Source organism: Trachemys scripta, chromosome 9 (genome assembly GCF_013100865.1).
Source record: "Trachemys scripta elegans isolate TJP31775 chromosome 9, CAS_Tse_1.0, whole genome shotgun sequence".
In the NCBI taxonomy this organism is placed as follows: Eukaryota; Metazoa; Chordata; order Testudines; family Emydidae; genus Trachemys; species Trachemys scripta.
In genome coordinates this window covers 36,330,931-36,354,535 of record NC_048306.1, presented here as the reverse complement: position 1 = coordinate 36,354,535, position 23,605 = coordinate 36,330,931, and the positions used below count along the sequence as shown (strand labels likewise).

The following is a 23,605-nucleotide window of genomic DNA, read 5'->3' as shown; positions in this document are numbered from 1 at the left end:
TGGCAGAACTAACTTGTCACTCATGTGCTTTTCAGTTTGCATTCAACAAAAATACATAATGCAGACAGGAAAAAAATACATTTGACATCTTTAGGTAACATATTAAGTACAAAAGTGCCAATTAAGTACGTCTTCATGCAGAGAAATGTGTAAATTGCACTGAAAAACTCAAAGTAGTAACAGAATGAGATTTCCCATTTAAAATGTTTAAGTATTCAAAGAAAACATTTTTGCTTTCTTGTAAAGAGAGATAAGAAAATGCTAAACTTTCCTGCAGTTTTCTAGCGGGGGGGGGGGGGGGGAAACAAACTAAGAGAAATCTAATTATAGTGTGAACAAAACCAATATGAGAGACTTGGGAACTTGGTATAAAATACAAATTAATGCTTTACGCAGTGCACAAAGCAGGCTTATTACTTAAGGAGGGACCAAATTATGAACTCTTTACTCACATCAGTGATCAATGTCAATGGTACTACTTGTGAGTAACTGCTCACCAATTTGACTAAGGGGGTCACAGTCTTGCCCTAATATAACAGTGTCCCTCTCACCACCCCCCATATACAGATGACATGTACACACGTACACACACACATATGTACGTATGTTTTTATACCACCGCATACCACAAAGTTGTTAGGTAACAAAGCTGTAATGTGGTCCTCTAATACTTAGTTCTAAAGATACTACACTACTCCAAGTCTATCTTTCCCCTCCACTTCAACAAAAAGAGGTCTTAATCACATGCAGGGAAGCTTTCTTCATGGTTTTTCAACATCACTGACTCTACCACTCCAGCACCTGTCCCCATCTCTGCCAGAAATGTGTGATATCAGGCATACCAAAAAGTGTAGCACTAATTAGACGTATTGCAAGATGTAACAGTCTGGAAAGATATCCAGGAAGCTCTTACACACCTTAAATTTTGCAGGGTGGGAAGCTGGAAGTTCACAAGGTAGATTAAAAAAAAAGAAGAATGAGGGGAAGAGAAGAACAGAGGGGAAAGGAAAGGCAGAAGAGAACAGGGAAGTGGAAGAGGGGAGAGAGAGGGTAAAAAGATAGAAAAGCATATAGACTAAAAGTGGAAGAAAATTGAGGCAGAGACATGAAATGATGAGAACGGGGACATGGTATGGGAATGGGCAGGTAGCGGAGAGTATCAGCAGGTGTTTCCTTCACTTTGACCCTAGAAGTAGAGCTCTCAAATGTAGTTGATGCAAGAGGTCAATAAATCCCCGTTTTCTGAGGATTGGTTCAGAAAGCAGAGAAATAGTTCCTTCGGAGGAATGTCTTTTTAATCTGACAAAATAGCCTTTTAAAATTATTAAAATTCAAGACCTCTCTATAATGTACATGCACTATGTTTTTATTGCTTAAAATTAGCATTTTTTCAGGGTGGGGTTTTCAATCCACCTATGAATTACAAACCCAGGTCCCACTGATTTACACTCCTAAACCATTTAGGCAATTTTGAAAATCCTACCCTAAATGTTTACTAGTATGTTTTATAGATATTTATATGTACAGTACAGTTTTGGCCCAAACTTAAGAGGTGTTCTGGAGCTGGATACGAACACTGTGGCTTTGAATCATCTATAATATACAAAAATGTAAGACCTGATATCTGCCATATAGAGTGAACACAGTAAGCAGCTGAGGTTAAGGAAGCGTGGACTAAGAAAGCTCTGTTATAGATGGAATGATTCCTGCTGTGCCTTACTCCACTGATTCAGAGCAGAACAACAGAATCTGAACTTTGTGCAAGCCTAAAATTAAGCCTTCCCCTTCCTCCCCTCCCTGCCCCCCCTTTCAATTTAATAGATTTCTACCATGGCAACTTTGCACAACCCTAAGTTTTTTTTTGTCCAACCAAAAAGTTAATATTTATTGCAACATGGTAAAGAGTAGTCCTTGGTTTATTGGTGCAAAATTGTCAAATCCACCAACATATTCAGAAGATTCACCTTTAGTTATTCTAGTGCATTATCTTCTTTTCTCTAGTTGTTGCTTCTTTCTCTATCATATTTGTATATTCACAGAACCGTTAATACTTAAGCAATCATGAACACTCCAGTGCATAGATCAAAACAGCTACTATTGCTTGCCAGTCTTGTTACAGCACATGCATTCTAATGTTGGTCTCCTTTATTTAAACAAAATTAAGTTTTGTGCTCTCTGCCAAGGGTTGTTTACAAATCACTGCTTTCTTCAATAACACCACACACTGCAATATAACATCCAGAAAGATAATGTATTTTTAAGGATTTGCAATTACCATAAAGACATTAGCTTTGTAGCTACGACCAGACAGGTTTAATACATGCTTTCCTGGGTTTACTTCTAAATCTGTCACCAAAAATGCGTTTCTGGGTTCTCCATGACTGGGACTGACTAATTCAAAAAAAAATGTAATTTATAGTAGGAAGATGTCTTCCTCTTAGAGGCCTGTCCTTGCAGTTTTTCTAAATCTTCGTATTACTGTTGAACAAAAGTCTAACAACTGATGAGTACTATACTTGAATATTAATTTATGTTAGGAATCTTTTGTACCTGCATAACTTCAGTGACGATAAACCTGATTTTCACTTGTGTCAACTTAAAGAAACCAACCTCTTAATGTTTGTTTAGCATTCTCTATAAACCCTCCATCTAATTCAGTTGAACACATACCACAATTTACTACATATAACACATGCCACAATTAAAACAAAAAAAGTTTAATGACTCAAACTCTAAATCCCTACAAAATTGCTGCTGTTTCAAATGTCACTTGTTCTACTGCATATCACAAAACTGTGGCCCAAAAGGAAGAGCTCCATTGCTTGCCAATATCTGAACTGAAAAACTACTTGTGTAATCAATAGACAATAAGACATGCCAGAGACATTAACTATCAAATTAAGTAACTGTAGAAACTCAGATAGAAAGAGGAAAACTTTTCTGGCAAAAATCCTGTAGTCCGGTAAAAACCTAATTGAAAATAGTGCTAGAGTTGAGCCAACATACACTAACCATTTTGGAACGCACCTTAAAATAATATTGTAGTTTAAAAATGAAACCTACAGTTTGAAGATCTAGAAACCTATGGTAAAGATTACACACACACACAGTTGGAAATAGTGGAAAAATACAGCTGAAGCCATCCAAACCACTATACTTCTATCTTCTACAGCTCTTCTCTTCATGACTACTTAACACACTTGCCAGACTATTTTTCCAAATCACAAATGAGAGATAGGTTCTCAAACAACAATGATTTTCAATGGAAGTTGGACACTTAACTCCCCTTTGTAAGTCTGGTAAATTTTCCACATAGTTAAAGAAATATGCTGAATAAATTTTAAAACATTTTTTTTCCTAAGGCTATTAACTTCAGACTCTATTACCATGTGTGAAGGCTTATATAGTAAGTGATGGCTTGAATTACTGTCCAACCATTAAGACTTTCATACCTTTTAACATAGTCTACATTTTCAACTTAATACGCTTGCCTGGTTCCTCCTGCTTTCCTACACCTCCCACTTACTTTTGTATGTGTGTCCATTGCCTTTTGTCAGATCTGAAGACTGTCCAACTAGCAACATCTCTATGTTGGGGGGAAATACAGTATAAAAACTAGGTGGAAAGGGTCACACTGTTAGATTCTTTCTACATTCCATTCACAAAAAGCCAAAGTCTCGCCAGAAGAGCGCTCTTAGAGAATAATAATTTAAAAAAAAAAACACGTTTTCTAAGTTACTAATTATATATACTAAAAGTTCTTTATCTTGTCAGCTTTCCCATACTTTGAGAATTACAAAATCAGGCATAGATTAGACCAAGAAAATGAATACACGAGAGCACAGAATACTAAACCAGCTGGGTTAATTTGATCTCAAATTCTCTATGGAAACAGCCTTTGTGGTGAACCAAGTAAAGCTTACAGCTAGATCTATAAATCATGTTTTTCTTCTTTGTCTGTTCCAATGTTAAAATTATTTATTGCCATCTATGATATATGGGGACTCATCAAAATTTGTTCTTTTCTTGCAAACCAGAGACTCATCAATCCCTGTCAGCGGGTTTACCAAAAAAGGAAGGTCTCTCTAGATTTTTTTTCTTGTTTAGGCCAATATATGACTACATCTACCATAATATTTATATAATGCAGAAACAGCTCATGTAACTGTTTTTATTTTGGTATAATCCATAAACCCCAAAAAAGAGAAATAAAATGCACCTAAAGCACAGAAGCTATATGGCCACCTTTCAAACGACGGGAACTAAAACAGAAGTCCAGTTAAACCAACAGTCAAAATGTATCCCTTAATATGCAATTGTACTAAAAATAAACTCTCCCCAGTGTAGTCCTCATAGTGACTAATAAAACAATTAATCAGTATGATGCAAACAAACTTTGAGGCACCAGTACCATATTCAGGAAGCTGGTAACAGCCAAAACTCTAATTCACTGCCCATCTCCCAGAAGGTGGATGCTTCCCTTTAGCTCAGTGATTCCCAAAGTAGGGTTCGCGAACCCCTGGGGGTTCACAGAACGTTTCAGGGGGTTCACAAGAAAAATTTCATTAATGGTGGCCAGAGGACTCTGCTGGGACCCAGTTGCAGGGCAGACAGCCCAAGCCCCAGGGAGAGCGGGGCCGGGCAGTTTGAGCCGGCAGCCCGAACCCTCCCCTGTCAGCCAGGGAGCCAGCAGCCCGAGCCTCATGGAGAGTGGGCAGTTTGAGCCGGCAGCCCGAGCCCTCCCCGTCAGCGGTGGAGTCAGCAGCCCGAGCCCCAGGGAGAGCGGGGCCGGGTAGTTTGATCCAGCAGCCTGAGCCCTCCCCTGTCAGCCAGGGAGCCGGCAGCCCAAGCCTCGTGGAGAGCGGGCAGTTTGAGCCGGCAGCCCGAGCCCTCCCCTGTCAGCGGTGGAGCCAGCAGCCCGAGCCCCTGAGAGAGCAAGGCCGGGCAGTTTGATCCAGCAGCCCGAGCCCTCCCCTGTCAGCGAGGGAGCCGGCAGCCCGAGCCTCGTGGAGAGCGGGGCTGGGCAGTTTGAGCCGGTAGCCCCCATCCTCCCCATCAGCGGTGGAGCCAGCAGCCCGAGCCTCGGGGAGAGCGGGCAGTTTGAGTCGGCAGCCCGAGCCTCCTGGAGAGTGGGGCTGGGCAGTTTGAGCTGGCAGCCCCAGCCCTCCCTTGTCAGCGGGGGAGCCAGCAGCTCTGAACTCCAGCACTCCATGCGGGGTGCAGGTGGCAGCTCGGATCCCTGTCCTTGTCAGGCAGGGGAAGTTTGCATCCAGGGCAGTCAGCAGGGGGCCATGCTGAACGTAGGGGGTGGTCCAAGCTAATTTGTCCCTCCCAGGGCACCTTCCTCGAAGGAAGAAAAGCTGTTTGTGAGCCAAACCAGCCAGAAGCACGTTGTAGCCTGTGTAGGAGTGTTAAGGTGTCTCAGTAATTGTCCTTCTCTCTGGAGTGCTGATTTGCTTCAGTGAGTGAATCTTCTGAGTTTCTAGTTTGTTTGTTGTTAGCAGTCGCTCTCTGTTATTTTTATTAGAATTTTTGTACACAAGTTCAATGGATAAGTGGCTGAAAAAGGAAAGTGTAAAGACGCTGGAATCGGCTAGTGTTTCCTCAAGTCCACACTGTGGAAAATCTAAGTCTAATGATCATGATGGTCCTGGAAAGTCACTTACAAAGAAAAGAGAATATGACGATGATGGCTTTACATGTATTGGTGATCAAGAACATCCAAAACCACTGCGTGTGATTTGTGGTGAAGTTCTAGCAAACAGCAGCCTCAAACCTTCTCTACTTTGGCGCCATTTAGAAACTAGGCATCCTGCACAACTCAACAAGCCTGTTGATTTTTTCAAACGAAAATTAGCTGAGAAGAAAAGTGGCATTACCAGTTTTATATCCAAAGCAAGAACTGATAATGAAAATGCACTTAAAGCATCATATCACGTGAGCTACCAAGTAGCAAAAGCATCAGAAGCCCATACCACAGCAGAGAGCTTGATTGGTCCATGTATAAAAGATGTAGTTCATTGCATGCTCGGAGAAAAGGCTGCAAAAAGGATTGACATGGTACCTTTGTCCCATAATACGTTGTCACAAATAATTAATGACATGTCAAATAATGTAGAGACCACAATTGTACACAGAGTGAAAAACAGTCCATATTATGCTATATAGTTGGATGCATCAACTGATGTAGCTAATCTAGCTATTTTGCTACTGTTTGTACGTTATGTGAATGAAGGTATGGTTGAAGAAGACTTGTTGTTTTGCCGACCATTGGAAGAATGTACAACTGGAGACGATATCTTCAATCTGACTAATGCATATTTTCAAGAAAAGGAAATAGATTGGTCTCGTTGCCTAGGCATTTGCACTGATGGGGCCACATCAATGACTGGGAAGAATACTGGATTTGTAGCTCGAACCAAAAAGGTTGCATCAGAAGTGTCTTGGACTCATTGCAGCATCCATAAACAAGCCCTTGCAACAAAACACATGCCAGAGGGACTGAAGGAAGTTCTGGACAATGCAGTGAAAATGGTGAATTTTATAAAATCATGGCCAACAAATTCCAGAATATTTCACATACTTTGTGAAGAAATGGATAGTATACATGACTGTGTGTTGACCCATACTGAAGTTAGATGGCTCTCAAGGGGTAAAATCCTTGTGCGCTTGTTAGAGGTTAGAACGGAAATCCTAGTTTTTTTTCCCCAACAGCCACCCTTTCCACCTTGCCAGCTGTATGGAAAATAATGTCTGGCTCCAGAGCCTAGCTTATTTAGCAGATATTTTCTCAAGAATTAATTACCTAAATTTATCTCTTCAAGGCCTCAATATAACAGTTTTCAATGTGCAAGAGCGAGTTGAATCCCTGATAAAGAAGTTGCAGTTCTGGGAAAGTTGTTTGGAAAACAATCAAACTGAGTGTTTCAGTAATCTTCATGACTTCCTGGCAGAACATAAACTTCAGTTGGATCAGTGCACTAAAACCAATATAATTGCACACCTAAAAGGACTTTGCACAACTTTCAGAGAATACTTTCCAGCTATGTCAGGCGATAATACTGAATTCGCAACTCTTTTGATGATACCACTTTCTCAACACAGATATTAAACACCAGGAAAAAGAGAAATTGATTGAGATCTCTTGTGATTACGAACTGAAAAAGAGTTTCAGAAATTTATCATTGATCAACTTTTGGCTGAGTTTAAGAAACGAGTACCCCTTTCTGGCAGAAAAAGCTGCTGCAGTTTTGTTACCATTTTAAACAACATACTTATACGAGAAAGCATTTTCCTCGTATGCACATCTGAAAACCAAATACAGAAACAGACTTGATGCCGAACCAGACCTGAGACTTTATCTTTCTCCAGAGGTTCCAGACTTACAAGAGCTATGCAGAACAAAGCAAGTGAATCCATCACACTGAGGAAATTTAAACTTAAATCCCTGGAAATATTCATTTTTAGGTGGGGGTTCACGAGATGTCACAATTTAGTGAAAGGGGTTCGTGGGCTGTTAAAGTTTGGGAACCACTGTTCTAGCTGCAACAAGGGGTTTTGTCCACTCCCACCCTTCCCCTTCTCCATTCACTACACCGATAGCTCTTTATAGGAAATAGCTCACTCATGTCACCTTTTACACACACACACACACACACACACACACACACACACACACACACACACTTTGCTAGCAAACGGGCCTCAATCTCAGAATTTTATAGCTTTTTTCCCACCAATCCAGAGTGCAAATTTTATTATTTTAAAGAGAAATTCTTCAAAGGGAATAAATCAAACTTACTGTGAGTATTGACTGGTATCTTTCTTTCCTCAACATTTATTTTGAGAGAGAGAGAGAGAGAGAGAGAGAGAGAGAGAGAGAGAGAATCTAATAGACAAAAGGTGATCAAATTAATAAAGCATTGTTCTGTAGAAAATATATTACACTATAAACTAAGATTTATAATTAAGTCTTGATGTGTGATGCTATCATATCTAAACAAAAGTAAATAGGCTCTGAGAAAACAAATGTCAAAAAAGTATATTCATTTCTGTATTTTTTTTATTTTAAAGCTGGTGAAAGCTGTCAGTTTTCCAGCTTGCTTTGCAAAAAAAATTAATAATGGAAGAAATGTGTTTCTTATATTGGCTATAAATTATCACAGCCTACTTCTAATCTAACACTGCAGCAGAGCTCATGCAAATTCCACTTACAGATTGTGACTCATACCATGGCTGATCATCTGCCATTTTTTTCTAAAAAGGGTGTTTTAAAATAAATAACTATATGGAGCTGGTATTAACAAGTTAAAAACGTACTCATTATATAGTACACCTCTACCCCAATATAACGCTATCCTCAGAAGCCAAAAAACTTACCACATTATAAGTGAAACCGCGTTACATTGAACTTGCTTTGATCCGCCGGAGTGCGCAGCACCGCCCCCCCAGAGCACTGCTTTACCGTGTTATATCCAAATTCGTGTTATATCGAGTTGCGTTATATTGGGGTAAAGGTGTATGTGCACTCTACCCAATTGAAAAAAAAAGGACTTAACAGTTTCCTCCAAAGAAACTCGGAAAGTGAAATATCGTCAAGTTCCTTGTAAAGAGAAAGCAAAGCTTTCCCTGGAATTCTCAAAGGAGGAAAGTACGAGGAGGCGCAAGGAATCCAAGCAAACCATAGTGACATAAGATATCTCACATATTTAAGTTGCTTTCTATGGAATTGCTGGCTTCTGTATACCTCTGGATGGCATGAAACAAAACTGAAGGCCACATAATACTGGTCAATAGAATAACTTGTGATTACTGATCATAGATATTAGTTTACCTGTGTTGTGCTTTTCTATAACAATAAAAACAAAAAATAGGGAGAAAAAACAAAATCAGATAAGTGTAATAAATTCAAATGTAACATGAAAGGACAAGTGAGGTATTTCATTTGGGAAACATTCTTCTAATAGTACAGTGAATTATGTAATGCCTTAGGAATAATAAGAGTCTATTAACTGGAATACAACACATTTAAAATGAAGGTCAAGCATCACAACACTGAACAAATCAAATTCATCCAACACGTACCTATTGTGCTTAGGAATTGTCGGGGTCTTGAGTTGTAATTAACTATATTTCAACATGAGACAAATATTGGCTGGTAACCCTAAAACACGAACTTGCCTGAACTGTTGTAGTAAGGTTGATAAACTAAATTTTACATTTAAAGCCAGGTATCATATTTAATGTGTTTTTACAAAAGAAAGTCACCAGCTGACATTGTTCAATTTCTTAGATCACTTCAGAACCGTTACAACAGAAATGCAAATGTATTATACACAATGGAGTGGGAAAAAACAACTGGCCCACAGGTTGCCAAAATCAAAATGAAGTTCAAGGACACAGTGGGACTGAAGTATCCTGTAAACTCTGAGAGAAGTTGCTCCAGAATAGGTCTTAGATGCACCTGGAGAGAGAGAGAGAGAGAGAGAGAGAGTGTGTGTGTGTGTGTGTGTGTGTGTGTGTGTGTGTGTGTGTAAAATCCACTAATATTGTATTGTGTTTACAATTCCTCCATATCAACTGATACAGTATCAATTAAATTTAGGTATAAATTGAATACGAGACTTTCATTGTTATCCTACCAGAAACTGGATTCCTAGCAAACGAAATGTAGCCATTATTACTGTTAATAACTTGCAATAAAACAAAGTTATCTAGGGAACAAAATAAAATTATGAAGTTAAAGTACTGCAAAAGTCATTTCTCAAAGATAAAGATCTCATTTTTAAAAGGAAGTAAATGAGACTTAGAGTTAACACTAAGAATCAAGTATCTGAGGATAACTAAAGTACAGGTAACAAAAAAAGCTTAAGTTAAAAAATATCTTAAGGAATCAAAAAGTTATTAAAAACAACACAATTCAACAATATTTTACAAGGAAAAATACTTTTTGTCTGACAACTGTATGATTTTTTTTTACCCAATGTAAATTAGAATGGCCAAGATGTAAAGCACTGAAAAAAGGGGTTTATAATGGGAATGGCACAATGACCCTTATCTCTAGCATTGCTATCTGTTGTTTCTATAATAACTAACAGACATCCATTGTGCACTCTATCATGGAAAACTCATCTTCACTTTCCATTAATTTTATTTCAGTTAAGCATATGCTGGTTTGGTGTATCACATGGTGAAAATATACTGTTCTCAATTAATATTCTATGGTGAAAATAATACTTATAGCTATAGATTAATGACACCTTTGGTATAATTAACATTTTTGGTTTAGCCATCTGTTGGGTTTTTATTCCAACGGTTGTGTATGGTAACTAGCTTATTTTTTGACATCACCTGATAACAAAGGACATCTGATATATTCTGCATCCTCCACCGAAGTAAAACACCTTATTACAACCTAGATTATTACATAGACCAGTTTATTACTTGCTTTCCAAATCTACCAAAGAGAAAATTGGTGTTAACATAATTTAAATGGAAATAGCAGTCTTAAAAAAAAAAGTTTAGTATGGAACAGTCCAACTAAAATAAGAAGCAATTAATGTCTCAGATATTGTAACTGGAATTTAGCTGCAACCATAATTAGCTATGCTTCACCAGTTATTTAATTCAGTAGAATACAATTTACATTACTCAACTTATATGTACTATGTCAGCATCTGAGAGATATATGCCGACAGCTATTCATAAACATATTACCTGAACTCTAAGAATTACCTTCCTATATCTACATTGTGCAGGAATACTATGCATGCATAGACTTCCTCACATATTAAGGAAAAGTAGTTTCCTGCTTAAAGCATGAATTTCCCACTAGATGAAAATCCTACTGAAAAGTGAAAGCAGTATTTGATTTAAAAACCTTCAGTCTTCTCTCTCCCTTTAAAACTGCTATTACTACATGATAGTATTTCCCAGCAGATTGTTTTTATTTTATCTGAAGTTGGCAATATCTTTGTGCTGAATCCTTTGAGTCTACCTCTAGTGAAAGATGTCAGATCAGTGTTGTGTGGAGAACCTTTTATTTGACAGGTAGATGACAGAAAGGCTATCACCAAAACATATGAAGTTGCTATAAAAGTCTTCTGTGAGATTAATGTTAACCCTTTTAATCTCTTTACAGATTATTTATTCTCTTTTATTCCAAAGAAGTCAATTTACCCAAATAAGCAAAGTAAAGTACAGGAGAAACAATTTTGACTAAAAAAAATATATGGTAAAAGTTGAACAACTTCATATCAAGACACACTGGATATCTATATTAGCATAACACACAAGAAAAAACAAGATGTATGCCAAACTTAAAAAAAAATGAATCAAGTTTAAATGATTCCTGTTTTAACGTGTTTTTTTTGGTTGGTTGGTTTGTTTGTTTGTTTTGGGGAGGGGGGGTTCAGAACTGAAAGCACTTTTAACTTTAAAACAATCTGATAAAGTCATACTTTGCGATTATCCAGACTTTGGGCAAATAAACAGTTCTCAAGACTTGAGGTTGCTTGTTTATATTCATATGCCCAGTTTGCACTGTTAGGTAGTACTGTAAGTCATTAGAACCAAGAACATAGGGTTACCATATTTGAACATTCAAAAAAGAGAAGAGGACACTCCACCGGGGTGGGGGGGAGGGGATTTAGACCAGTATCTACTAACTCGTGTTGTATGAATGTGTTATTATACTGTTATATATGCTGTGTGCTACATGTCGTCTATATTGAGTATATATAAGAAAAAGTGATATGGCCTCAAAAGTGAAGTTTAATTATTTAAAATTTACTGTACTTCTTTATATGTAGTGAGTCCTTTCCTTTCACCAGTTCTTCAGTTTTCTTTCTCCTCATGTGCCCACACATACTTCTCTGTAGATCACATTTTTCTCAGAAATGGTTGATTGCTCTTTAAGAAGGCATGAAAGTCTTTACAAGATGTTTGTCTGAAGTTGTACTGTACAAGTAGAATTCCTTTCAGTGACTCAACATTCAAGTTGCTCCTTTCCTTTGTCCACTAGCTTTGCATCAGTGAAAAAATTCTCTCTACATTTGCATTGTGAGAAGGAATAGCAAAGAAAAACTGTGCAATCTTTAACAGTTCTCACCTAACCGGCCCTCTGTACAATTTCGGAAACCCAATGCAGCCCTCAGGCCAAAAAGTTTGCCCACCCCGTTCTAGACTCAAACCCAGGGTGCCAGAAAGCTCATCAGCAGACACCAGCCTCAGCTACTCAGTTTGGACCCAGCTCAGAACTCACTTTGTCCCAGACCTCAGGGTTCAGGGATATTCGGGTCACCCACGAGGTCTGATTCTGAAGTCACAGCCAAAGTTTGCCCTGAGAGGTTAGGTCTGATTTTGTCCCATCTCTAGTTGATTGAGACAAACTAAGTCTCTGGGGTGAAGCTGAGCCCAATTTGTGCAGCTGAAAGATTCACGGCTCCAACTCAGAACCAGATGAAGTTCTGAGATTTTTATGGCACTTTCCCTTTGGGCTCATTCATGGGGGAGGGGAGTGGGGAAATCAAGTAGATCACAAGCTAAAAAAGCAGCCTGACAAAACATTGCAACACAAAAGCTGTTGACTCATCCTGCCCCATCTGTGTCTGATTTTCTTTGACTGGTTGCTGGTTTGATTTTGCAAATGCTCATGTCAAGGTTCTCTTTCCCCTGCATCCTCCTGGACTCTCCTTACACCCATACACCTCCCAAACCAGGCCCCATGGACCACAACCAGCTCAGGGGCAACAGACATGGGTCCCCATCCACATCCCACCCAGCCCAGGGTCAAATTCAGCCCCCGCTGCCTGGCTTACATGGGAAAGAAAGCTGCTGGGGCAGAAGAAATCGGCTGCTGCTCTGGGCAAGTCTCTGTAGTAATAGGATGCAAGGGAATAATAATAAAAAGAAACACCAGAAAATATCAGCTGTCAGCAGCCTGGGTCCCAGCCAGCGTGTTTGCTAGGAGAGATCAGAAACACTTAACATCCCCCCTGCCTGAGCAGTTCCAGGGCCCAAAAATGGAAAAATTGTACCTGCAAGAGACACAAGGTTGTCACCTTTCAGAGTAGCAGCCATGTTAGTCTGTATCAGCAAAAAGAACGGGAGTACTTGTGGCACCTGAGGCTACATCTTCACTACCCGCCTGAATCGGCGGGTAGAAATTGATCTCTCGGGGATCAAATTATCGCGTCTCGTCGGGACGCGACAATCGATCCCTGAATCGACGCTTGTACTCCACCAGCGCAGGTAGGAGTAAGCGCCGTCGACGGGGGAGCCGTGGAGATCTATTTGCCGCCATCCTCACAGCAGGATAAGTCAGCTTGGATATGTCGAATTCAGCTACGCTATTCGCATAGCTGAATTTGCGTATCTTAAATTGCCCCCCCCCCCATAGTGAAGACGTAGCCTTAGAGACTAACAAATGCTCAAATAAATTTGTCAGTCTCTAAGGTGTCACAAGTACTCCTGTTCTTTTTGAGGTTGTCACCGTGCAGCCTGCTAGCCCTGCAGAGTCGCACCCTGACTTGCCGGGCAGTAACATCCCGGCTAAACCAAGCCCCAAGCGAATCAGCAACTCCCTCACCCAGCTGCATGGTCCATGCACTGACAACTTTCCCTTCTCCCACTGACAGGGGAGGGTGTTTGGGCTGGCTCTGGACAATGCCCAGCCAGGCTGAAGTTGCAGCTTACATGGGAAATGGTTCTTCCTTTCAGTGCAAGGAGTTGCAGAGACCACAGTTCAAATCAGCAAAGTTAAGCAGAACCTTTAGCTCATTGCTAGCTGGCTTCATCTGCAAAGCACTGTGCAGACGCAGGCCTTGATTTATCCTGGCAGCTTCTGCCCCGGGGGACCCAGAAGTGGAGCCCCCCAGGGATGGAAAGTCCAGCTGGGGATTGGGGCGGTAGTAGGACAAGGTGCCTGTAATCTTAGCAGCCGCACAGTGGAAGGGGCTGATCAATGAGGAGGTACTTCTGCTCCCAGTCGTTGCAGAGGCCAGAGCAGCCTGGGCTTGGGGCCTCTCTCAGCTCCAGTAAGGGGTTGGGGCACCCCAGCCAGGGCAGCCCAGGCTCGGGGCTTCCATCCTTCCTCCCCTGCTCCAGCTGGGGCTCAGGAATTCCACACCCTCCGCCCCAACGGCTGAGGCAGCTCAGGCTCCAACCAAGCTGGGGACTGACTCTCTTCCACCCCAGCTGAGGCAGCCCGGGATTGGGACTTCTGCCCTGCAGCCCTGTCCTCCTGCTGCCCCAAGCTCCTACCGCGGCTCCCTGGGCTTCCTCCTCCAGCGTTTCCTTGGGGCTTCCGCTCCTGCCGGCTGCAGCCAGGGCAGCGTGGGCTCAGGAATTCCACCCCCTCTCTCCCGCCTCCTCCCCCTTCCAACGGCCAAGGAAGCCCAGAGGCTCCAGACTTCTGCTCCCTGCTGCCGCCCGGGCTCGGAAGTTCCGCATCTTCCTCCCCACCCGGCAAAATCCTGGACATTTTGAGCTATTTAAAAATTCCTCCCGAACGGCAATTTAAGATCTAAAAAGCTGGACATGTCTGGGAAAATACGGACATATGGTAACCCTAAAGAACACCTACAGGAAGAATGCCCATCATCCCTGTTAAATATTAACTAAGGGCCCTCTCCTTACCATAAAGCAGCCTCCATAGTTGCATGCACACTAAAGCCCTGCAGGCCCCCTTGTCTGTGCAATCATGAAGGCTGCTCTCTGTTTCAAGAAAGTACGTCACCCTTGGTATCAACTCTGGTTTAAATATTATGAGTTTGTTTAAGAACAAGCTTGAACCTGTCATCCTAAAACAAAGGCAAGATGAAAAGAGGGAATCTTCCTTGATTAAAATATTTCCCTGACTAATTGAGTGTCAAAGCATTGACCAAAGGCATCACTGGGGGTGACAGTTCCATTACAGCTATAGGATAAAAACACATCAATCCTTCCCCACATTGTTCTCCCCAAAAAGCTCAAGAGTCACCAATTTGACAACCATGATGGTGGCAAACATTAAGGTGGTAAGAAAAGCAATTTACTCTCACACACACACACACACACACACACACACACACACACACACACTCTTTGATTGTTGACTTCTAATCTGATTAATCAAAGACTGGTCAAAATTAGTTTCTCTTATCCTCTCATGAGGGTCACCACAAGCGTGGGGGACACCCTCAAAAACAACAGCTCCCTGAGTGAGTGGGGGAGGCAAAGGCTCACATGCCCAGACAGACAACAGTTGGCTTGGTAGATGGCAACCTCAGTTGCATGAGCACCACACTACTTAAACAACTCTGCATCTTCCTGTCATGCAAAAGTTGTATTCCTTTTATTCTGCATCATGCCAACCCCTCCTTTTAATAAGAGCCACAATGTGTGGCCTAGCATGTCCTGGGGGATACATAGTTTCTGCTACATCTCTCCCTAAAATCAATTACAGGATTTTCATCTATGTAAGCAAAATGCCATACATTCCAATGCATGTTAAAGCGTTCAGCTGCTGCAGCCAAAGCATGCAACAGCTAGCATAGCTTAATGCACAAGCCAACTGTCAGCCAAGGACTGCAGAGAAGACCAAACAAATGTAATTGGTTAAAAGTACTACATCTTGTACTTGTGTGTGTGTGGTAGTGGGGAGGAAGCAAAACTGGGAAAAAAAAAAAGGGGGGGGGGGAAATCAGCACAGTGCTAAGGAAACTAGGTGTGGAACACTTGGTAACAGTAACAGGAGTTGTGTGCCCAGCTCCCCATGTTCCAGATTACTGCAGTGTATATTATGTACTTAGTTAAACCAGGTTAATCCGTACTTCATTCATTTGCATGTCTGTGCATATACAAGATTAAATGGTAACCAGTTTTAAAATATGTATTTATCAGTGATTTCATAAATCTACATAAAACTGGATCTTGCAAAGTGATTCAGATTAACGATGTATTGCATGTACTTACTATGTAAATAACCAAATTCAATTATATTACAACTATAGCTTTTAAAGGTTTCTTTGTGCCTTCAGTTTTGCAGTCACACAATCTTAGTTAAATATAGGATGGTTACAGATTGAAGCATAAGGATCCCATCTGTAATCATAAACATATTTTCAGTACACTCAAAGAAGACTGATGTAAGTTCACTTTTTATACTGGAGCTATTTAATATTTCTGCTGACTTTTCTCAAAAACAGAGTCAGAGTTTAAAGGTAGAAGGGACTACCCAGATCATCTAGCACTATGGTTCACCACCTTTCCAGACTACTGTACCCCATTCAGGAGTCTGATTTGTTCTGTGTACCCCAAATTTCACCTCACTTAAAAATTAATTGCTTACAAAATCAAACATAAAAATGCACAAGTGTCACAGCACACTATTACTGACAAATTTCTTACTTTCTCATTTTTACCATAGAATTATAAAATAAATCAATTGGAATATAAATATTGTACTTACATTTCAGTGTGATACTTGAGCCTGTTTATCACTTGTGAACTTTGTCTGAAGCCCGAACCCCAGGCGACATGTAACTTAGCTTTGCAAAGCCCTCAGCGGCATGGAACCCTGGGCAACTGCCCTGCTTGCTACCCACTAATGCTGGCCCTCCACTTGCGATTCCCCTAAAGCTGTCCCGTGTCACCCCGCTCCTTCCCCCCGGGGCTGCAACCACCAGTTTGAGAAACAATTATCTAGATAACTTGAGTATCCCCGGAAGACTTCTGCATACCCCCAGGTGTACACATCCCCCTCACCTGACCTCCAATGTATCACAGGTCAGCAATATTACCCAGCACTGGCACACTAAACCCGACAACTGAAATTGAACCAAGTATTAAGAATTATTTTGGGAAAATTCTATGGCCTATATTACACAGTCCTTTCTGGCCTTGAAATCTATGACTAGCATGGTTAACATATGATATACCCCGATGATAACAGCAATGCTTTTATTCCTCCCACACCTATAGGCCTTTGTAGATAACATTCTGGCCGTGATCTCTGAGTCCAACCAACTGTACAATGCATTTGTTTTACCTAAATCTTTGGGGCACCTGGGGCTTGTCAGAAACCTCAAGTAAGTATCGGAGCAGATTTAGCTTTGTTCAAATTTATATAATTTTGTAACATCGTCCAAGGAGTGGTTACACTGACTAAGGATCACCAGGAGACAGGAGATCTCCAGCAATGTCCCTTCCTTCAGCCTTTGTCATAACTATAAAGGGAAGGGTAACAGTCCTCCTGTGTACAGTACTATAAAATCCCTGGTCAGAGACTCCAAAATCCTTTTACCTGTAAAGGGTTAAGAAGCTCAGGTAACCTGGCTGACACCTGACCCAAAGGACCAATAAGGGGACAAGATACTTTCAAATCTTGGTGGGGGGAAGGCTTTTGTTTGTGCTCTTTGTTTTGGGGGTTGTTCGCTCTTGAGACTGAGAGGGATCAGACACCAATCCAGGCTCTCCACATCTTTCTGAACAAGTCTCTCATATTTCCAACTTGTAAGTAAACAGCCAGGCAAGGCATGTTAGTTTTAGCTTTGTTTTCTCAACTTGTAAATGTACCTTTTTGCTAGAGCGTTTATCTCTGTTTGCTGTAACTTTGAACCTAAGGCTAGAGGGGATTCCTCTGGGCTCTAAGTTTGATTACCCTGTAAAGTTATTTTCCCTCCTGATTTTACAGAGATGATTTTTACCTTTTTCTTTAATTAAAAGCCTTCTTTTTAAGAACCTGATTGATTTTTCCTTGTTTTTAGATCCAAGGGGGTTGGATCTTGATCCACCAGGAGTTGGTGGGAGGTAGGAGGGGGGGATGGTTAATTTCTCCTTGTTTTAAGATCCAAGGGGTTTGGATCTGTATTCACCAGGGAATTGGTGAAGAGTCTCTCAAGGCTATCCAGGGAAGGGAATTAGCACATTTGGGAGTGGTGGCAGCGGACCAGATCTAAGCTGGTAGTTCAGCTTAGAAGTTTTCGTGCAGGCCCCCACATTTGTACCCTAAAGTTCAGAGTGAGGAAGCAGCCTTGACAGACCCCTTATCATAAATGGGGTAATACTGAGTTGGCTACATTGATTGAGTGCCAGCTGGGGATTCTCACATGGTGGTGCACTCTCAGTTTGTTTGTTTAGAGCAGCATTGCACAGAAACTGGCCCAAACTCTGCAATTATAAAATAATAAAATTTGTTATAGTTTAACAACTTACCTTGCAAAGAAAGCTGATGTTAAACCCCAGCGACTGGGCATTTCTTGAGCCTGAATTCATGTAGTTTCCAACCAACAACACTAGCTCTAACAACCTATTAAAGCTCTCACTCTTCTTCAGCTCCTCACAGGCTAGAGTTACTGCCATCATGCCAGGTCTGATGTTGTTTACGTGTTCTTCAAACATAAGCTTGAAAAGGATGCCATTGAGACGAGACCGTAACATTTTCACTGAGCTCATCTGTAAGATCAAGAATGCTAAGTGAGAATACAAACAGAATGAAAAGCTTTTTATGCAGTGTATCTTAATTTTATAACCAATATTGTCTCTTTCCAACATGAAGTAATACAGTACAACTGCATTCTCATTGTTTCAAGTAATGCATATCTCCAAATATAAGAGCTTTTCACAGAACAATGTCAATTTCAATTTAATCAGTTGCAACAACCTATTTAATATTAATAAAACATTTTCTAGAGTTGAAGAGTTTTATTTAGGTAAATTGCAAAAATCACTGGCAACCAGCATTGTACATTCTGCCAAGGTGAAGTAGATGAAAACCAGCTACATGGAATGCTAAGAACTACAGATTAAATAAGACTCACACTGTCACTAACATTCTGTCACTGACATCACTGTTCCAAAGAAATTACCCATTATTATGGTGCTTAACATTCTAAAACTACCTCTTACTTTTGCACTTGTTACATTTTAAAATAACACTAGAAAATTATCTTACATTTTATAACAGAGATGAACTATTTTATGTACAAAGTTTCAAATCCCTTTTAAAATGTTCATGTTAAGTAATTATGTAAGTAATTAAGTAAAAAGGTAATAATGAAGTCATATGAGCTCACTTTTATGTACTGCATATATTTTAAAGCACTGCATATAGATTTCTCCTCAACAGTGCTTCTTGTGTTAATTATCAGGTTTGGTTTTACACTGTATATTTCCAATACCTATTTATATAGTGTTCATTAGTTCTATTCCCTGTGATAAAAATAACTCCAACACTGTACATATAACCAGCATTTAGCCATTTAAACACAATGTGAAACAAATACTCAGAAGGAGTCTGCAGCTAGTAAACTCCCATTAGATTCAGATAATTTTGCATGCCAATTGAACATAAATATTGCTATACTTCATCAGACCACTGGTTATCTTAATAAAGTATCCTGTCCTTGACCTCAATACCAAATGCTTCAGAAAAATATGCAAGAATCACCCATCAAAAGGTGATTATGAAATAACGTGCAATAAGAAAAGTTCTTGCTAACCTCCCAACATTCACATGTTGGCTTATTCCCAGAAGCATAACTCTTCTAAAAAACTACATTTTTTTTTTAAATCCTCACTATAACTACTCTGGATATTTTTGTTAGCTGCATAAATGTCCAATACTTTTTTTTTTTTTTTAATCCTGTAAGCTCTTGGCCTCAATCTTGGGGCAATGAATTCCACATGTGAATGTAAAATTCCCTTAATATTTTTAAAATTAATATTTGGTTGGGTTACTGGTAAGTTTCCTCCTCAGATGAAAATTAATTTCTCTCTCTTTCTTCCTGCAGCAATAATGTGACTGATAACTAAACAGGAAGTTCTGCAAAATGTCCATCAACCCCCATAAGTCTCTACTGAAACTGTCTGCCCTGGTCAGTCTGGCAGGGTCATATACTCTTGTCTTACCTAGACTAGATCTCAAACGTTTAAAATGTATACCAACAGAGGTTTAAAAAGTAAATTAATTGTGTAGGGAGATGAACAGTGATGGAACAGCAGCTCATTTGTACGTGCTTTTTGTATTAGGTGAAGGAGAGGAGCTATATCCATCACATTCACAGGTGTGTGTGTTATTTTCCTGATAGCATTTCTCAGTTGAGGTCTCAGTTGCACAAGCTGGCCTTCCCCCGGGAGCCAAGATCTGTGATCTTCTGCTACATGTGGGGTGTTTTTTGTTTGTTTGTTGTTTTGTTTGGGGTTTTTTGTTTGTTTTTAATAAACTGAGATCTAAAATGGATTACTTGTCATTTCCCCTAACAACTGTAGGCAACACTACCTTGAGTTGTGGTCTTAATAGTTGTTACTAACTATGCATGAAGATTTGGGCCTCACTGATATTATCGAAGAGTGACTACCAAGAATAATCCCTCCCTCCCCCCCAAAAAATCTAATAGGTAATACTTTTCTTGCTGGGATCTTTCAAACTTACCTCACCACAAAATGCTTCAGAAAGAACTATATAACCAATGTATCATAGCAAATGATGATGAAAATTGGCAGCGGAGGGGGCGGAGCTTTCTGCTTGAGTCTATGATGGAATATATGATGGAATATACAACTCCCATGAACTAGCCTTAGATTATGTTGCCTACTCTCCTGAGGAGATAGTTACCCAAAATTCTGGTACTTTGAGACTCTTGAATCAAGAGCGAAGATTTGTGCAAAAAGGACTTCAGAGAAATATCCAGCCAGGACACAGACTAGCTCCATTCTTTCTATTCCCCTAACTACTTGGATACAAGTGGTACACAATTAAACATTGGTATTTCAATCTGTTGTCCTTTTGATACACTTATTTAAAAAAAAAAAAAAAAACTAAAATACCATCATCTTTACACTTTGGCTATTTCTCAATAGCTACAGTTTTTCATTTTGCAAAGCAATCATTCATAATACCTCCAAACACTGAAGCTAGTCAGGAAGGAATCAGTCATGCTCTACACCTTCAGGAATATACTCGTTAGTGATTCAATAAGTTAGTCCCCGCTGATCAATTTTGCTAGATTTATGGCTCACAGCCAAAAAAGGTCCTTGTCTTTCTTATTCATCACAAATGATTTAACACTTTCTCTTACCTTCCACATGGACTACTAAAACATGAGAGTAAATTCTAACGATTAAAATAGCAAAATGCATAAAACAGTTGTTTTAAATAACTTTATTGACTGATTGAGAGAATTACAGCAAATCTTTTTAGAGATATCTTAATACGTGAGACATATTAGAGCAGTGGTGCCCAAACTTTTCAGGGTCACGCCCACCTTATGCCCATCTGAGACCCCTTCCCACCTCCTCCCCCGAGCCAGGGCCAGGAGCGGGACAGTGTCTGAGTGGGGACATGGCTGGGAATAAGGGGGCTGAGGCTGGGGCTGCAGCTGGGGGTAGGACGTGGCCAGAGGCAGGGGCAGAGCTGCAGATGGGCTGAGGGGGGGCTAGCAGCCAGGTGCAGCTCCACTCTCAGCTTTATCCCCAGCCTCGGCCCTGGGCTGGGAACAGAGCTGTGGCCAGCAGGAGAGGCTGGGGGCTGGCACATGGCCAGGAGCGGAGCCACACTGAGGCTGAGAATGGGGCCAAGTGCAGGACCAGGAGCCAGAGACATGGCTTGGGGAGGGACCGGAGCAGAAGCTGGGGGCAGTGTGGCACTCCATCCCCACCCCCAATGGGACTGGCCCAAGCCTCTCCCTCCCCCCATGTATTTCCACACCCCTAGAGGGGAGCGCCTTATAGTTTGGGGACATCTGTATTAGAGATATTTACATGAAAAAATTTACATTTACATGTGGAATTAATTGTCACAAAATATGGGCCAAGAGCTTTTTGGACATTTATATGTCTAACAAGAATATCCAGAGTAGTAATATTAAGGATTAAAAAAAAAAAAGTTTTTAGAAGAGTTATATTTCTGAGTGTAATCCAACATGCATCTGCTGAGAGATTGGCAAGAACTCATAACCTTAAGTACTCAGTGACATTGTAACGCCAACAGATCCCGGTCGTTAACGGGCGGGATTGAACCTGAGACTTCTGGAGCTTAGAGCATAAGTCTCTATCGCATGAGCTAAATGCCAACTAGCTATTACCTAAGGCTGTAGAGCAGATTCATTAATTGCTCTCTAAGTGGTCTTGCTGTCACTAGATGGGACAGAACACCACACCCAGAAGGTGTATGGGTTACAACATCACTACCACTAATATATGTTAGTTATAGAAGGATCCAAATCCTTTCTGTGGAATAGTCCATAGAAGAAGTTGTCATCCTCGTAAAACTCAAAGTTTAAACCTGTGACGTTTCCACTACTTTCTTTCACCTGAAAGGAAGGTTTTGTTGCTGCTTAAAGTGGATATGGAAAGCCTGGATCTTGGGGCATCGACACAGAAAGCCTCTGAGCTATTCCTTCCACTCTGTTACACCTGTGTGATACCTCTGAGACTACCAAACCCAGAGTTACCTCAGATCCTGATGAGTCATCCTTAAGCTACCTGGAAGCCTGAGTCCGTTGACACAGCTACAACACTACTGCATAAGGCTGATGAGCTATCCCTGAGCCAGAGAGCTTGATGAATCATCAGAAGGAATTACCAGCAGGTCTTGTGATAAGCCCCATACCATTCAACTAAACTTCAACTAATCCACAGGCAAGGACCCACCCATATGATCCAGGGGTAGGTATATAGGTGCCTAAGGGCCTATAAGTCTCTCCAGACTGCTCAATATCACTAGCTGGCCACAAACATTTCCACTGCCAGTAGTTAACAGACTGGCAGCCTGCTCCAGCTCCTGTCTTAGCTGGTGCCCACTCAGCTGGCCTTTTCAATGGCCCACTAAGAAGCTGTGCTTTCATTAACTTCTTTCTGAATGGCTGCATGGCATTCCTACACATAGGTTGGTAGCAGCTGTGGAGAGAGTTGTTCCTGGAACAAACAACATTAATTTCCACCTAAAAGTCTGCTAGGTTGCTTGGGGAATATGATGGGGACAAACAATAAGTATACCTCTACCCCGATATAACGCAACCCAATATAACACAAATTTGGATATAACGCGGTAAAGCAGCACTCCGGGGGGGGTGGGGCTGCGCACTCCGGAGGATCAAAGCAAGTTTGATATAACGCGGTTTCACCTATAATGCCGTAAGATTTTTTGGCTAATTATATCGGGGTAGAGGTGTAGATACAAACATGAATTACAAGAGTCTGAGTGTAGCATCAGGTGGGCAAAGATATGCTAGGGCTATATGTTTAAGTTTGGTAAAATGCACAAGGATCAAACTCTCTTCCTATACAAGGAAATGCACAGTCCAAAATTTTAAGATGAAATGTGAATGGAACACTTAATAAAAGAGCCATGAGGGGAAAGCTCTTGGTGTAGTTGCACAGATATAGACATATAATAGGCACACATTCTTAAAGAAATTATGTTAATGAGATAAAATTGGAAACAATCCATAGTGGACATGTCTAGTCAGTTTATGAGACCAAAGTGTTTTTTTTTGTTTGTTTGTTTTCTGTTTCTAATAAACTATTGCAAAAATAATATAATGCAGAATAAAAGTCAGCCTTTTTCATTTAAGCTCATTATGCTCAAGTTCTAAACATCCTTTTTACTTTGAAATAGTTTATT

The 23,605-nt window shown here is 40.6% G+C and overlaps 1 protein-coding gene across 5 annotated transcripts in view; it reads right to left on the bottom strand.

The window, feature by feature from the left end:
- Nucleotides 1-23,605, bottom strand: part of DIAPH2 (diaphanous related formin 2) — an 874,039-nt gene that overhangs the window by 448,198 nt on the left and 402,236 nt on the right. For 4 of the 5 annotated variants that reach the window (XM_034781186.1, XM_034781187.1, XM_034781188.1 and 1 more), the window contains one exon: nt 18,196-18,435. In XM_034781186.1, the coding sequence (XP_034637077.1) occupies nt 18,196-18,435 (240 nt within the window). Of the gene's footprint in view, nt 1-8,432; nt 9,464-18,195; nt 18,436-23,605 lie in introns of those variants that run through there. The other variant, XM_034781191.1, reaches the window with a different exon arrangement.